Consider the following 14,434-nt stretch of genomic DNA (forward strand, 5'->3'; position numbering starts at 1 on the left):
TGCGCTGTTTAAAAGGTCACTAGCATTTATCTTATACAATCATTTTAGCCCTTTAATTTTTGTCCTAATAATCTTTTTTTCCCGTTTTGTCCATTTATTGGTGTTGTCTGTCTTCTTACGTCTCCAGCCTGACCAGAACGGTGGAGATCCAGGGAGAGGACAGTCCTCTGGGTATTCACGTTGTTCCTTACTCCTCTTCACTCAGTGGACGGTGAGTTAGGTGCATATTTAATCACACCATTTTAGGCTTAAATAACACACATCCATATAAAATCTAATCTATGCTATACCACTTCCAGCACATCTTGCCACTTACAAGATGAAATGGCTTGTTGCAGTACATGAACTCTGTAGACACGCAGTGAAAAGCAACAAAGGAAGACAAAAAAACTGCAGTTTGCACTTTTTCTGTCGTTTTTTAGGCGTGTGATAGTTGATAGAAGAGAAGCTTCCTAAAAGAAAGCATGATGATTTTTTTTATGATTGTTCTCATGACTCTTCTCGACCCTGTAGCTTTCCTTCTGATATTCTTCACCCTCACCACATTCTTGCCTGTTCCTTCCTTCGTTCCAGTTTCCTTTTTATCATTGTGAAACGTTTTCCTCTTAACCTAATCTTTTATTCTTGTGAAGCTGAGCTGTGTTTTGCTTGTTAGCATCTTCTCCCCTTGGAAAATGTGATGCTCAGATAGTTTTTTTCAGTGTTTCTTGGTTCATTTAGTGGTTAAGTTAATATCTCTTTTGAATGTGAGCTTGATTGCCTGCTCACCTGCAACCTTTCAATTCTGTCTACTAGTGCTCGTGTTTTTTCATTTATTGTCTTCAGTTTTGCGAGTACGTAGTCTGGAAAAGTCTGGAATTTGGTTTCAGGATTTTTCTGTATTATTTTTTTATATATGAATTAAAAGAGAGAGTTAGTTTTTGTAGGTACTATATTTAAAGCCTAAATGTGTTATAGATATCTGCCATAAATTCCTGGTAAACTGTCATGTTTTACATTTTTTGAATAATCATAAAGAGCTGAGAACTCTGAAGTATGGAAGTGTTTTTGCTATTTTTCAGGCTTTGGATGCAGTCGTATGGTTTTACATTGATAAGCATTTGTCGCTGAATCTGTACTGATACAGTTTTTTAAATGAAAAGATTTTTGTTTGTATGCCTCTGTCTCTCGCTGGCACAGGTCTCTGGGTCTGTATATCCGTGGTGTGGAGGAAGAAAGTCGCTCAAGAAAGGAAGGCTTGTTTCAAGAGGATGAGTGCATTGTGAAAATCAACAACACTGACCTCATGGACAAGACATTTAGCCAGTGAGTGCAGCTGTTTATCCTTGTTTTTCCTTAGAGGCTAAACATTTGTTTAGGATTAGTAACTTTACATTTTATTAAAGCAACATAATAATTTATATGAAGATAAATATCAGTATTGCAAGTTTTGCTCACATTACTACACTTTTTGTTTTGTTAGTGAATTGAGTAACATGAGATGAGGTTATTTAAATGTATCAATTCACAAATTTCATAAACATGTTACCTAAGGAGTATTGTTTGAATCCTTCTATGGACAGATTTATCATATCTAAAATGGGGGTGGTAGTCAAAGTGAACGCTTCCCTAAATAATTTGGTTGGGATTGGGCCTAATATACAAGTTGAAGGGTTAGAAGAAGCTGATATTTTTAATAACTGGATCAAAACAATCCAAATACAGAACGGGTTTAACAGGTAGCTTTAATGCTGCTTCAACTACTGAGGACAAAGTCATCACATTCAGGAAGATGCCAAAGCTTTCATTTTTAATAAAACTAAATTTATTTATAAAGAATGCATTTAGGTACACCTCTAAATTCCGTGATAATGTATGTTTAAGTAAAATAAAGATTGTGTTGTGTTATTTTAAGTTCAGAGTGTGGAAATAATAAAACATCAGAAGTACTAATAAGGTGTTAGTTCCAAGAAAATGTAGTGATCAATATTCCTAACAATAGTTCTTGTGCTTTGATCAGTCAACAAAATGTTTTATTTTTTTATGACCTGCTGGTGATAAATAGATCATTAATAAAGTGGTTTGTATCCATTGTTCAGAAACTGTTTTACAGTACTGTGTGCATGCTCATAAAATCTGCAGCTAAAATGCGTGTAGATTTTCTGCCTCGCAAATGCTGTTCCACAGAAATAACTCATACAAGAAAAACAAAACAAGAATTTTTACTTGAGTGTTTCTAAACTGTATTTGAACTTATAAACATAGAGCATAGTGAGTTGTTTTCAGTCCTGGCATGTGATATTGCTACTGTAGCTCGATACGCTGACGTTTGTGTGAATGCAAACAGGGCCATTGTCCCTGCCAGATTACCACTGAGGCGGCTTGATTAGAATATCGGTTTCACACAAATGTGGCTGCATGCCCTTGTTCAATCAGGCACAATAATGATATCATCGGAGCATAATGGTCTGCAAACTCATTTTAAAACACCCAACTTTCATATCTAATTTCATTCCACTGTCCATACAGTCTAAATCACTGCAAAGCTATTGTTAAGAATAAATACTCGCTTACAGTGAGTATTGTGTTCAAAGGGTTTCGTAGCAGACTGAGAGGCAACTACTGACCACTTGTTTACTCACACAACAATCCAACTCTTGTTGCTTTGTTGATAAGTGATGTCAGGTATGAAAAAAATTTTCATGACCTCAGTAATTTTGTCCTTTGTATTCTATGAATGTTGGAGGTGTAATAAATATAATTATTATGTCATACTCAAACAACTGTAGCTTCTCCAAATGCTGCAAAGTTTTAAGACGTCACCTAGACAGTGAGTGGAGCGTAAAAATGCTTTTTTAGAACATGCATCTTCATGAAGACCAAGAAACACCCAGGGAGGTCAGGGGTAATGTTACAGCAAGGTTTAAAGTAGGATTGTTTTTTAAAAACTTAAAGTTTTCTAAGCTCTAATGCTCTGGAAGTTTTGGAACATTTCACTTTTAGAGAACTGTGGTTAGTTTGGAGGAGTTGCTCAGATTCTAAGTTCAGGTCGGCAAATTGCCACAACTCATAAAGGACACACAGCAAACGAGCAGAGAAAGATGTTCTGGTTAGACGATATTAAATTTCAACCTTTTGGTGTACTTACAAAAATAATGTGTAGCAGAATAATAGCACTCCTTATTCACTTCCAGATTAAAATCTATCCAAGCAGCAGTGGAGGTTCACTTTTCAGTAGTAGAACAACCCTAACACACAGCCAGAGCTGCAATGGAATAATTTACATCAAAGCATATTCATTGCACCTGATACTGGGAAAGCCCAAAGTTTGGATGCAGGGGTGGTGCAGGGGTTGTATGTGTGTGTGACACATGTACGGAGATCTTAGTCCTTAATGTGGCCATACCGTATTCGAGTACCTGCCTGTGGCTCTTTGCCGCATGTCTTCCCCCTCTCTCATCCCACTATCAAATAATGGCCACCAGTGTACCCAAAATAAAAAAAGAATGGCCCAACGTTCAGACCTAAATCCACCTGGCAAGCTACCAATCCAATCTGACTGAACTTGAGCTATTCTGCAAAGCAGAATTAACAAAAAAAATGTTGTCTCAAAAAATACCCGTAAAGACTTTCAGAGAAAGGGGATTCTGCAAAATATTGACTCAAGGGAGCTGAATACCAATGCATGTCTCAACTTTCTGATATTTATTTGTAAAAAGTTTAAAAAAACATGCTTCATTGTCCTTCCACACCTGGAAAGGCAAGGCTTTGTGTTGGTCACATGCAACCACAATTAAATAGTTAGAGGTTTATAGGTGTGGCATGATTCAATTTAAAGGATAGGAACTTTTTGGTGAGACACTGTAAGGACTTGATTTTATGCAAATATATTGTAGTTGATCAATTAATACACATTATATTTAAGGCAAAACAATGGTTTAAGACACAGCTGGTTCCCTAGGACATTTTAAAATGTATTGAATAGAAATACCTTTATTGTTCCACAATGGGGAGATTCTATATATATGTATATGTATTCTTAGTGTATGTATACATAGTGACATAGTAGTTCACATCACATTAATTGTTCATTTTGAAAAGTTTCACTATTTCCATTAAATCATGGAAGAATTTTTCCTTTCTGACTTTCTAAACATAGTCTACACTAATCACCATAAGCTCGTTGGAAAACAACAGGAGTGTAATCAAATGAAATTTTAATAAACTAGATTTACTCCATTGCATATCTGAGGTGAATGATGCTGATTACCAATTGCTCCTGACACTGTAGTACCTCTAACTTACTTAGCCTGATCTGATCTGAATTAATTCCCTGCAAAAGGATCTTTTTCATTCTTTATGAGTTTCTAATGGCCTTGTCTCCAGGTGTCATGGCTTTATGCTTCCTGAAGTGTCTGGCTTTGAGCTGAGGAACGTAAATAAAGATGAGAACATTACAATTAACCCATACTAATTTAAGAGGAAGAAAAAGGAAAGTTTTTTTTTACACTTAATGGTATTTCAATAGAACAGCAATGCAACATTTTCTAAAACTATCAATATCTTTAGATATTCTGCATTGTCTTGCCGTTGTTGGAAACCAAACTCCTACCAAGTACCAAGGATCCTGCATAAATTAATCATGTGTAATCAAATTTATTAACTATATCTCTATTTTTTTCTTCTAATCGAGTTATGCCCTCCCACAGTATAATTAATTTTCATGTCAGAAACTGATAAGTACTCTTTGAATGTTAATTATGCTAATTAGGCCCCAGCAGTGAAGGAGCTGCTGAGGTCTATTGAAATTTGAATGTTTATGAGTCTTCTGATAAGTGAATCGGCTTTTTAGAGGCCTAAACATATATTGAAACTCACCAAATTTGGCACACGTGTCAACTGTGCGTAGGGTTTAAGGTATTTTGAGGGTTTTGCAAAAGTCACAAATCAAGCTAGCTGCACAGTGCCCCCTTGCAATTTTCAAAACACCCTCCTCATTTACCTTATGGGATTGTAGAAGGGATGAAATTTGGTGCCCCTTTTAAAACGTCTGATGACCTGCAGAAAAGCTTTCTTGAGTCTATTCTGTACAACAAACAGGAAGTCGGCCTTCTTGGGTTCACTTTTCGATCTTGACCCAGTGTTGGCCGGTTCTAGTCTCTGCATTTGATCAAATTCCACCAAGAGGTTTTGACCAATTGGCTTGAAATTTGGTGAGCATGCTCATAAGGCATGGAGGATCTAACGTTATTAAAACCTGACTTTCATGCATGTTTTAGGGACGTGGTCAGACTCCAAACTGTAACTTCTCGAGGTCCCAACGTCCCAACTTTTTGTAGCTCATACAACAAAAGGCACAGAGACATAACATCTGTGATTGATCCACATCTGGTACCAAGCAAAACTCAATGGTCAAATGCTGACATCACCTAAGCCCCGCCTCTTAAGAACAGGAAGTCTAACGTTTTACTTTGGAAGGTCCATATATTTAAACATAAAACTGCCCAGGGTCAGAAGACAAGTTGGTGTAACTTGGTCTGCTGTACTGTGCCCACTAAAGTATTTGAAACTTCCTCCTAATTCATTCAGATGTTTATTCATGAACAACTGTTCTACATATTGGTGTGGTAAACTGATGACATCACGTTAGCCCCACCCACTGAAAACATAGTCACAGATGACCTGATGACAGTCTGAAGAAGTTTCAAACTTTATCTATCCATCCATCCATCCATCCATCCATCCATCCATCCATCCGTCCGCTTAGACATTTCAAAATGCTACAGGAAGTCTTCATTAATCCCTCACTACCAAACAGGAAGTGACTACAATTTCCATCAGAAAGGTTAGGTTTAGGTCAGATTTTGAAAACTTCTGTCAGATCTTAAAGAAGCTATAAGTAATGGTGCCACCTTGTGGCTCAAATCGGTACAACAGCTTGCCAATCACAACAATCTAATATACAGTTTTTAAACGGTTTGTTGCTATTGTGAATTTTTACTTCCACAGGACAGGTTTTTGATGTTCAGTTCTACTTCTGGTCTGCTTCCCCTACTGGCCTCCATGTTTTGCCAAAATAAAATACCAAATGCTACGCTCTGTTTTGGGAACCCTGGGAACTCTCATATGATTGGCTCAGGAACCAGGAAGTAAACACGGACCGTACCTCTAGGTTTCAAAGGAGGAAAAACTTGACAGACATTGTTAATGGAGAGGACAGATTGTTTATAGGGAATGTTACTTCTATCCCAGGTGACAAAGAAGAATGATTTAGGTTGATTTTACAGTAAATATCTTAATTATAGCTCCTTTAACTAAGCCTGACTAAACGTGATATCAAGACTTGTTTATAGTATCACTTAATAGCAGCGTGTTTAATTGAGCGACAAGCTTGTTGGAGGCGTTGAGGCAGAGATGGAGACATTACGCAGGAGCGACACGTGTCGGGAAGGCGCTAATGTGTTTGTGGCATTTTTTCATCCGTCCTTTTTCTCTTTGTCCTTTTAGATCTCAAGACATCTTTCGTCAGGCAATGCGGTCCCCACTTGTCTGTTTGGAAGTCGTGTCCTCATCGAACAGAGAGCGATATGAGAAAAGTCTGATTGGCCAGCTTATGGTCAACAACATGGCTCCAAACGGCAGCCCCCGCGTCATCAAGGCCAAAGATCCACCGCCGCCAGTCAAAGCCAAGCCTGTGTTTAAGCCTCCCGAGAATTCACCTGCGCGACTGGCAGAAGACCCTCTTGTTCTTGAAGCTGTCAATGTGAGTTTTTTTTTTATTTTTATTGTTTCCCTAAATTAAGCACTAAAATGTGATGCAAAATGCCTCAGCGATTAATAATTAATAGAATTGAGCTCCATTCAGTTACACCACATTATTTACCAACAACTAGAAAGCACAGATATCAAAGCTGAAACTCCTTGACCAGGTCTGTTTCCTTCCACTATCAGGTAACATTTATGAATGGACTCCGGTCCGAAAAGTCACATTTATGAGCTTCACTACATCTCTCTAAGCTCTGCACTTATTTCCGGATTTGTTTTTCCATTCCTTTGTTATGCTGCTCCAAGTTTCAAATCAGTCCCACATTATTTTGTACCTTGTGTCCACCTTCTTCCTTGAGCTAAAAAGCCTATAAACACATTTAAGCATGCCGTCAACATCACTATGGTTACTTGGCTGACATTTGAAAAACAACTGGCTCAGAGGCAACAGTTTCTTAGCAACAGCTTATTATCTTAGTTTATTAAAAATAAGTTTTGTCGGTCATGCAGGAACTCTGTGCAGCTTCATAAACAGTTTGAGCAGCTAAACATTTCCCCCCTATTTTTTGTTTTGTTTTCACCACCATTTTTGATTTATTCATTAAATTACTCTGTTCTCACAACGCCTATCCATCATCCACCCATCCATCCACCTATCCATCATCCACCCATCCATCCACCCATCCATCCATCCACCCATCCATCCATCCATCCATCCATCCATCCATCCATCCATCCATCCATCCATCCATCCATCCATCCATCCATCCATTTTTAGACTCTTAAAATTGAACAAAATAAAACACTTTCTTGGAGTTGCTTATTCCAGGCAGATCTTTGTCTCATGCCTAAAGGAGTTAAAAGCAAGTTTTTAAAGCAGGGCCTCTAACAGCTAACCTGACCCAAGCCAGATTGATATCGCTCCGCCTAGGGTCAGGTTATCTAACAGCTGCTTTTTTTCTTAAAAATCCTTTAAATTAAAATATTACTGTTATGTCTATTTTGTTGTCTTAAACTGTACTGAAAGCTATATCTTCTTGATGTAGAGTCCTAAGGAGAGGGGTGAGAGCCCGCTCCACAGGAAAAGTCCTGGGCTGTCCAGCTTGGTGTCCAATAAGAGAGGAGGGCGAAGGCTGCGGATCGACCTGAAGAAAGGTTGGAAACATTTAGATACGTATAAATAATGACTCTAAACTGTTGGAGGGCGCATTAAAGTAAATCATTCTGCATTTAATCCTGCCTTTTGGTTTATGGGAACTATATATACGCATACCTCTCCTAACATATCCTGTTTGAAATCTTTATGCTCTGCTTTTTTCATATAGTTTTAATGGATTCTTTTTGATTTTTCAGAGTATTTACTGTTGCTTCTTTAAGTAAGGTTCTAAAAATCAAAATGTTAACGCTCGTATTTGGCTAAATATTTGCGTTAACAGTTTATATTGATTTGTTCTTGGTTCTGTAAACCTATCAGGCAAAGTCCTTTTCCTCTCTCCATCTTCCACATTCCTTCTCTTCAGGGTCTATTAAGTCTTTATTGATCTGTTCATTTCTGCTGATATGAATTCATAGTGGACCAAACTGCTGACTTGGCTCTGCTAAAGAGACCAGACTTAATGAGGTCTATAAACCACCAGTGCCCCTGTCTGTGTGCAACATTTCTTTCTCTTCTCACAGCCGTGTGAGTGAGGCCTTTCATACACATTTATATGGCCGCATATTTTCTCTGATTAAGCTTTTTATCGTTATCTTCTCCAGAACACGTCTTCAATGTTTCCTATTATTTATTCATTTCACCTGTCCCCTTGTCTCCTTATTCCTTTATGACATTTACCTGAACACTTTCTCTCTCTCTCACCATCTATCCTTCCTTCCTTCCTTCTTTGCTCCCATCCCTCCTTCCTTCCTTTCTCCCATCTTTCTATACAGCCCTCCTTTCTCCCTTCCTTCCTTCTTCCCATTCCTTCCTTCCTCCCATTATTCCTTCCTTTCTCCCTTCCTTCCTCCCATCTGTCTTCCTTTCCCTTCCGTCCTCGAATCCCCTGCGTCCTTCCTTTCTCTCTCTGGAGTCATCACCCCAAAATTCGTTCCGGGCTCCAGCTTCCATCTGCCAAGAGCTGACGTCCTGCTTCCGGACTAATTAAAGTCCTTCCCCGTCCATCCGACCTTCCTTCCTTCCTTCCTTCCTTCCTTCCTTCCTTCCTTTTTCCCATCCATCCTTCCATCCTTCCTTTCTCCCATCCATCCTTCCATTCTTCCTTCCTTCCTTGCCTGCTCCCATCCCTACTTCCTTCCTTTCTCCCATCCTTCCATCCATCCTTCCTTCCTTCCTTTCTTGCTCCCATCCTTCCATCCATCCTTCCTTTCTCCCATCCATCCTCTTCCTTCCTTCCTTCCTTCCTTCCTTCCTTGCTTGCTCCCATCCCTCCTTCTATCCTTCCTTTCTCCCATCCATCCTTCCATCCATCCTTCCTTGCTTGCTTGCTCCCATCCCTCCTTCCTTCCTTTCTCCCATCCTTTCATCCATCCATCCTTTCTCACATACTTCCTTCCTTCATTCTAAAATCCATTTATCAAAATAAGGTTTTGTTAGCTTTTAGTAGAACAATATATGTGTTTGTCTCCTTTGTTTTTGTTGCAGATGTTAATGAAAAATATTTCCAGTGCTTTTCATTCATCTCGTTTCTGCTTTTTTCCCCTCAGTCAGCCGTTTCGACCTTCTCCCAAACCCCCAATTCTTTATGCTTGCAGATGTGTGGCTGCACCTGTACCTAAAGGATTTAAAGCGACATGCTCAATCTCCCAAGACTTAAAGTTATCACACATAGAGTACATAATATGGAGTCGGGAGCTGAGTCAACAACACTGAGCTGAACCTCTCAGAATAGTTTAAAGCATCTTTGTGTGGGACATTGAATTCAGATTTTCGCCTTAAAGCCCTGGTGAAATATATGCAGACCTTTGGAGAAAAGCTCAGATTTTTTGCTTTTCTCTGTGGATGTGATTGCAGGTTCAGAAGGTCTTGGATTTACCGTCGTAACCAGGGATTCCTCGATACACGGCCCAGGTCCTATTCTGGTGAAAAACATTCTGCCACGAGGAGCTGCTGTCAAAGATGGACGGCTTCAGTCTGGAGACCGCATACTGGAGGTACGGCACAGCTTACTGGAGTAGTTGTTTTATCTGTCAACACGTCTATCTGCGATGACCTTTATATATGTCTGTGTGTGCGTAGGTAAACGGTGTGGATATCACCGGGGTGGGCCAGGAGGAGTTGGTGTGTATGCTCCGCAGCACTCGTCAGGGTGAGACCGTGTCCCTGGTGGTCTTACGGCAGGACGAGATGTTCCTACCCAGAGAAATGGTAAGAAGCAGCACTGGTGTTAAAATGGCAGCAAGCAAAACGGCGTTTTCTGTTGTTCAGTCAGTGAAAAGGATCTAGTTTCTCATTTCTTCTGGTCCTTTTGTGTGAATTTGAATTTTCAAACAGGTTTTGGCTCAATTCTGTAGGGATGTAGCAGTAATTTGTATTATCCCGCTCTGAATGAATCTCAGGACTTTGTAAGGGTTAGAAAATCTATTCAAAACCACATTTTTTATATTCTTTTTACACACGTTTTTTTGAGTACACATTGTTTATGCAAAATTTCACTTCTGTTCTAATCTTCTCAATAAACATCTTTTATTCTCACTGGTTTTATTTTCCGTTCTTTTTTTCTGACTAACAGCTCTTTAGCTTCAATTATGAACAAAAAGGCATTTGTTCCCCTGCTTATTTTGCAAGTTTGCTCACTTACAAAAACGAATAGCCCCTGCCTCGTGGTGGTTTTATTGCAATGTGGAAAGTCAAATTATGAAGCAAACGTCCAGAATAACAAATTACATAAAGGTTTAAATGTATGCATGTCATACATATTTGATCCCCTGCAGATGAGCCAGGATTCAGTCACCAACAGATTGGTCATGTGCCCATTTGGGAAATTGATCAATCACCCAATCAATGACTTCATCTCATTATGGGAAGAAAACACAGCAGTTCATTAAAGCTATTTCTACCATTTAAAGCTCTTTACAACCGCGACAATGACCAAAGGAGCCTTCAGGTGATCTCAGGGACATGATTGTGTGTCTGGACAAGGCTGGGATGGACTATCAGAAAGACAGTTGGGAGAAATCCAAGACACAAATTTACCATCAATCATTGTCAGCGTGAGATCCGTCCATCTGCAAGATCTAACCTCATGGGGTGAAGACATAAACGAGAGGAGAAGGAGCTCCCCACAGGACACGCCTCCTTCACAGGTGGTCGGCAGTCCGGACACCACCGCTAGTCTCCAAATGAACTGCAGTCCTACCGCCGTCTGCCAAAGAGGACAAATGTTACGGCCTTTCCAGAGTTTGTCGATGAACGATTGACTGAAGGTTCTGGAGAAAGTACTGCGGGTAGATTAGACTACAGCTGGGTTAATGCACATTAAATCATCATGTCGTGTTTACAAAGCGTAAGAGTATAAAGGAGGACAGAAGAACACTATCCCCCCCATTTACACAGGGAAGTGGAAACATTATGCTTTCAGCCTGCTTTCTGCTCAGGTTACTGGGTAAGACCGGTGCACTGGTGGAATAAATGGAGCACCAGCATTAAGGGGTCATGAGGAAAGGCCAAATATGGTCACATCTGGACGGAAAACCTTCGTCTTTTAGCCTGAACTCCTGAGATCGGTTGTGGATCAGTCTTCCAGCTTGACAGTAACCTGAGATCCGCCGTCAAGGCAAGAGTGGCTAAAGATGAAGCACTTTAAGATCACTAGCCTCCAGACTTCAAACCTAAAGAAACGTTTTGGAAAGGGCTAAAGGTTTGAGTAGAAGGTGTTGGGCAAGAAACCAAAAAGATTTATAGTGTTTCTGTAGAGAGTCAAAACACCAAACACCAAATCTGTGCCTACTGCCTCCTCCCACTTTGCCATATTAGCAGACGTAAGACAAAAACCTCAAATCCAAACACAGAAAATATGCAAAAATTGGCCTTGGCAAACTGGTGTAGAGTGAAGCGTTTTCTCCCATGGTGCAGCTGCTCATGTGTTTGTGAAGGAGAAAGGTCAGAGGGGATTTTAAGAACCCAAACTTTACTGTTTCCATTCACTTAATGCAATGGCAAGTATTCACAATGTTGTTGTTTTAATTACTTTTATCACATTACATGGCAAACTGACTGTCAAACACAGCAATACTTTAGTATTTGCTGAGGTGAAGAGTGTCATGGCAAGCAGCGCCCTGCGTCATGTTTCCAGAAGGATCCAATATTTATTTTGCTCACTGACATGCAACTTGTTCTTTTTTTGGTCAATAGTCCTTCTCCATTTTAATTTAGAGACCATTTCTTTCTTTATAAATGAGCAAATATGCAAAATAAACAGGAGATAATGATTTCCCTCTTGTATTTCCTTCCTAGAGACAGTTTATTCTGCTTTTTTCACAATGTGGTGCTGATACTGTCACTGATTCCCACAACTTTTAACTGTAATTTCACTCTTCCATACTTGCACAAAATGACAAACAATAAAAAGCTGTTTTTTTTTCTCAAACTTTCACAGGCCGAATTTCATTAGGAGGAATTAAGGACTCGCGTCCGTGGTTTGCTTCCCCTTCCTCAGTGTGTCTTATTGTCTTTTTACGTCGCTTTCTATGCCTCTTCCCTTTGTGCCTCTTTCCGCTCCTGTCGACTGATGTTTCCTCAACGCCTGCCAGGCGACCAAATACAAACATGTGCACGTGACCCTGAGCCCCATAGGAAACTCTGTTTCTGCAGACAGGAAAATGAGTGAAGTGTTAGTTTGCGGGCACGTGTTAACATTTACGATCATTTGGTAATGTATCCAGGATTTCTTCACGTGTGCATGTCTGTACTCTCTGATAGTTGGCTGCCTGTGAAGGACAAGATGCATTTTTTGGTTGTATACACTCAATGGCAACTTTATTTTCACATTTTCCACTCTGCTTCTCTGATTCTATGCTTTGCCAAATGCTATGCAACCAATTAGCAAACAGTACTAGAGTGTTTTTTTTCTATAAACCCCCCCATGTCTTACATTTGCTGTTTGTTAATAGGCTGCATATTTTTCTAAAATGCCAACAGTATTGTCCTTTTCAGAACACGTTATAGCCTTGTTCTAAGTTCCTGTTTTTTTTTAAAGCTGTCTGAAGCTACCTCCAATTTAACAGCACTGTCCAAAACCATCCTTATGTGTTGAAGCATTAGTTAATGGATCGATTATGAAATGGTTGTGCACTGTTGTAGGTAATTGTGCCTAATGACATTTGCATATTCTTGCTTTATGCGGTTCCTTATATGCAGTGGATTACCTATATGTTCAAACAATATTTAAAATACCAAGTTAATGTGACATAATAAATAACATTGTAATAATTTAGACATTTTAACCCTTTAATGTGAAATTTAACAAACACATTTCATCTGAAAAACAAACAAGTTTGCTAGAGAATTTATTTTCAATAACATTGTGCAATAACCTGGTTGCATAAGTTTGTGCAATCCTTAAAGGAGCAATAAGCGATATTTCACCGCTTGATGGTGCTTGATCACTGTCTGTAGCCCAAAACGAGATATGTGACAAGCTGCGTATGTCTGATTGCCACTGATACCCTCTTTTCCCCTCTCACGTGTCGCCTCCTATGCAAATATTTGCATAGGATAAAAACTCAGCAAAACAGCATCACCTTTCGGAGGAACATTTCAAGTGAAGAAGTAACTCATAACTTTATAACACTGTTAGCACGAGAACATTTTGATCTGCTGGAGGTGCTCTCCTCCATGTTGCTCCAACGCTGGCTGCTCTGATGGTAATATTTTAGGGCAGGGAGGGGCTGAGCCCTGAGTGGCAACTGTTCACATGCACATACATGCACATGCGGCTGGCCTGGCTTTGTAGACAAGAGACTGAAGAACAACATGGAGAGATGTGGCGTGACGTCATACCATAGTCCATCGGAAATATTACCATTTGTACCTCACAACACTGTTTTTTAGTTCTTTCTGTTTAAAATAATAAATATTTCACTTATTGCTCCTTTAAACACATGCTTGGTTGAAAAACCTGGTGGTTTAAACTTGGCATTCGCTCTGTTTGGATTCACATCTGCCATCAATTGTAGTGAAACCTGAGATCCGGCCGTCCTGGTTACATTTTCTGTCAATTTGCTCGTTTGCATGTGCAACTAAAGCAATAGTTAGCAGAGGGGTTTAATGTATCATAAATACATTTTTCTACAAAGGCATCTTTCCAAGATAAGAATACAAACGCATGCTGCAGTATATAATGTTTTTACCGTTTCGCAGTGAAGAATGTCTAGTAATCAATTATTGCAGAATATATGGAACCAACGTTGTAAAAAAACTTTAAAAAACTGGAAGATGAGGTAGAAATTGGCCATGGAAGTTTCCATAAATCTGGTAACCAAACTAAGGAAGCACCAGGAATGTGCTCTACATGTGACAATAATCTCAGTATTGTTTATATCCCCACTAAGCTCTATAGTTGCAAGAAAGAAGCATTTTCTCTATCATAACGTTGTTATGGCTAAACCAAACTTCGCCATTTTGGCCACTTTTCTGGGATGTATATTTGAGAAAAACAACAATACACATCACACAGGAGCACAGGATAGTGTC

At 39.4% G+C, this 14,434-nt stretch overlaps 1 protein-coding gene across 4 annotated transcripts in view; it reads left to right on the forward strand.

The window, feature by feature from the left end:
• Positions 1–14,434, forward strand: part of pard3bb (par-3 family cell polarity regulator beta b) — a 302,455-nt gene that overhangs the window by 90,188 nt on the left and 197,833 nt on the right. For all 4 annotated transcript variants that reach the window (XM_036139581.1, XM_036139580.1, XM_036139582.1 and 1 more), the window contains 6 exons: positions 128–211; positions 1,180–1,305; positions 6,487–6,742; positions 7,791–7,899; positions 9,755–9,894; positions 9,980–10,108. In XM_036139581.1, coding sequence (XP_035995474.1) covers positions 128–211; positions 1,180–1,305; positions 6,487–6,742; positions 7,791–7,899; positions 9,755–9,894; positions 9,980–10,108 — 844 coding nt within the window. The remainder of the gene's footprint in view (positions 1–127; positions 212–1,179; positions 1,306–6,486; positions 6,743–7,790; positions 7,900–9,754; positions 9,895–9,979; positions 10,109–14,434) is intronic.

The sequence above is a fragment of the Fundulus heteroclitus genome, chromosome 7, assembly GCF_011125445.2.
Source record: "Fundulus heteroclitus isolate FHET01 chromosome 7, MU-UCD_Fhet_4.1, whole genome shotgun sequence".
Lineage (NCBI taxonomy): Eukaryota > Metazoa > Chordata > Actinopteri > Cyprinodontiformes > Fundulidae > Fundulus > Fundulus heteroclitus.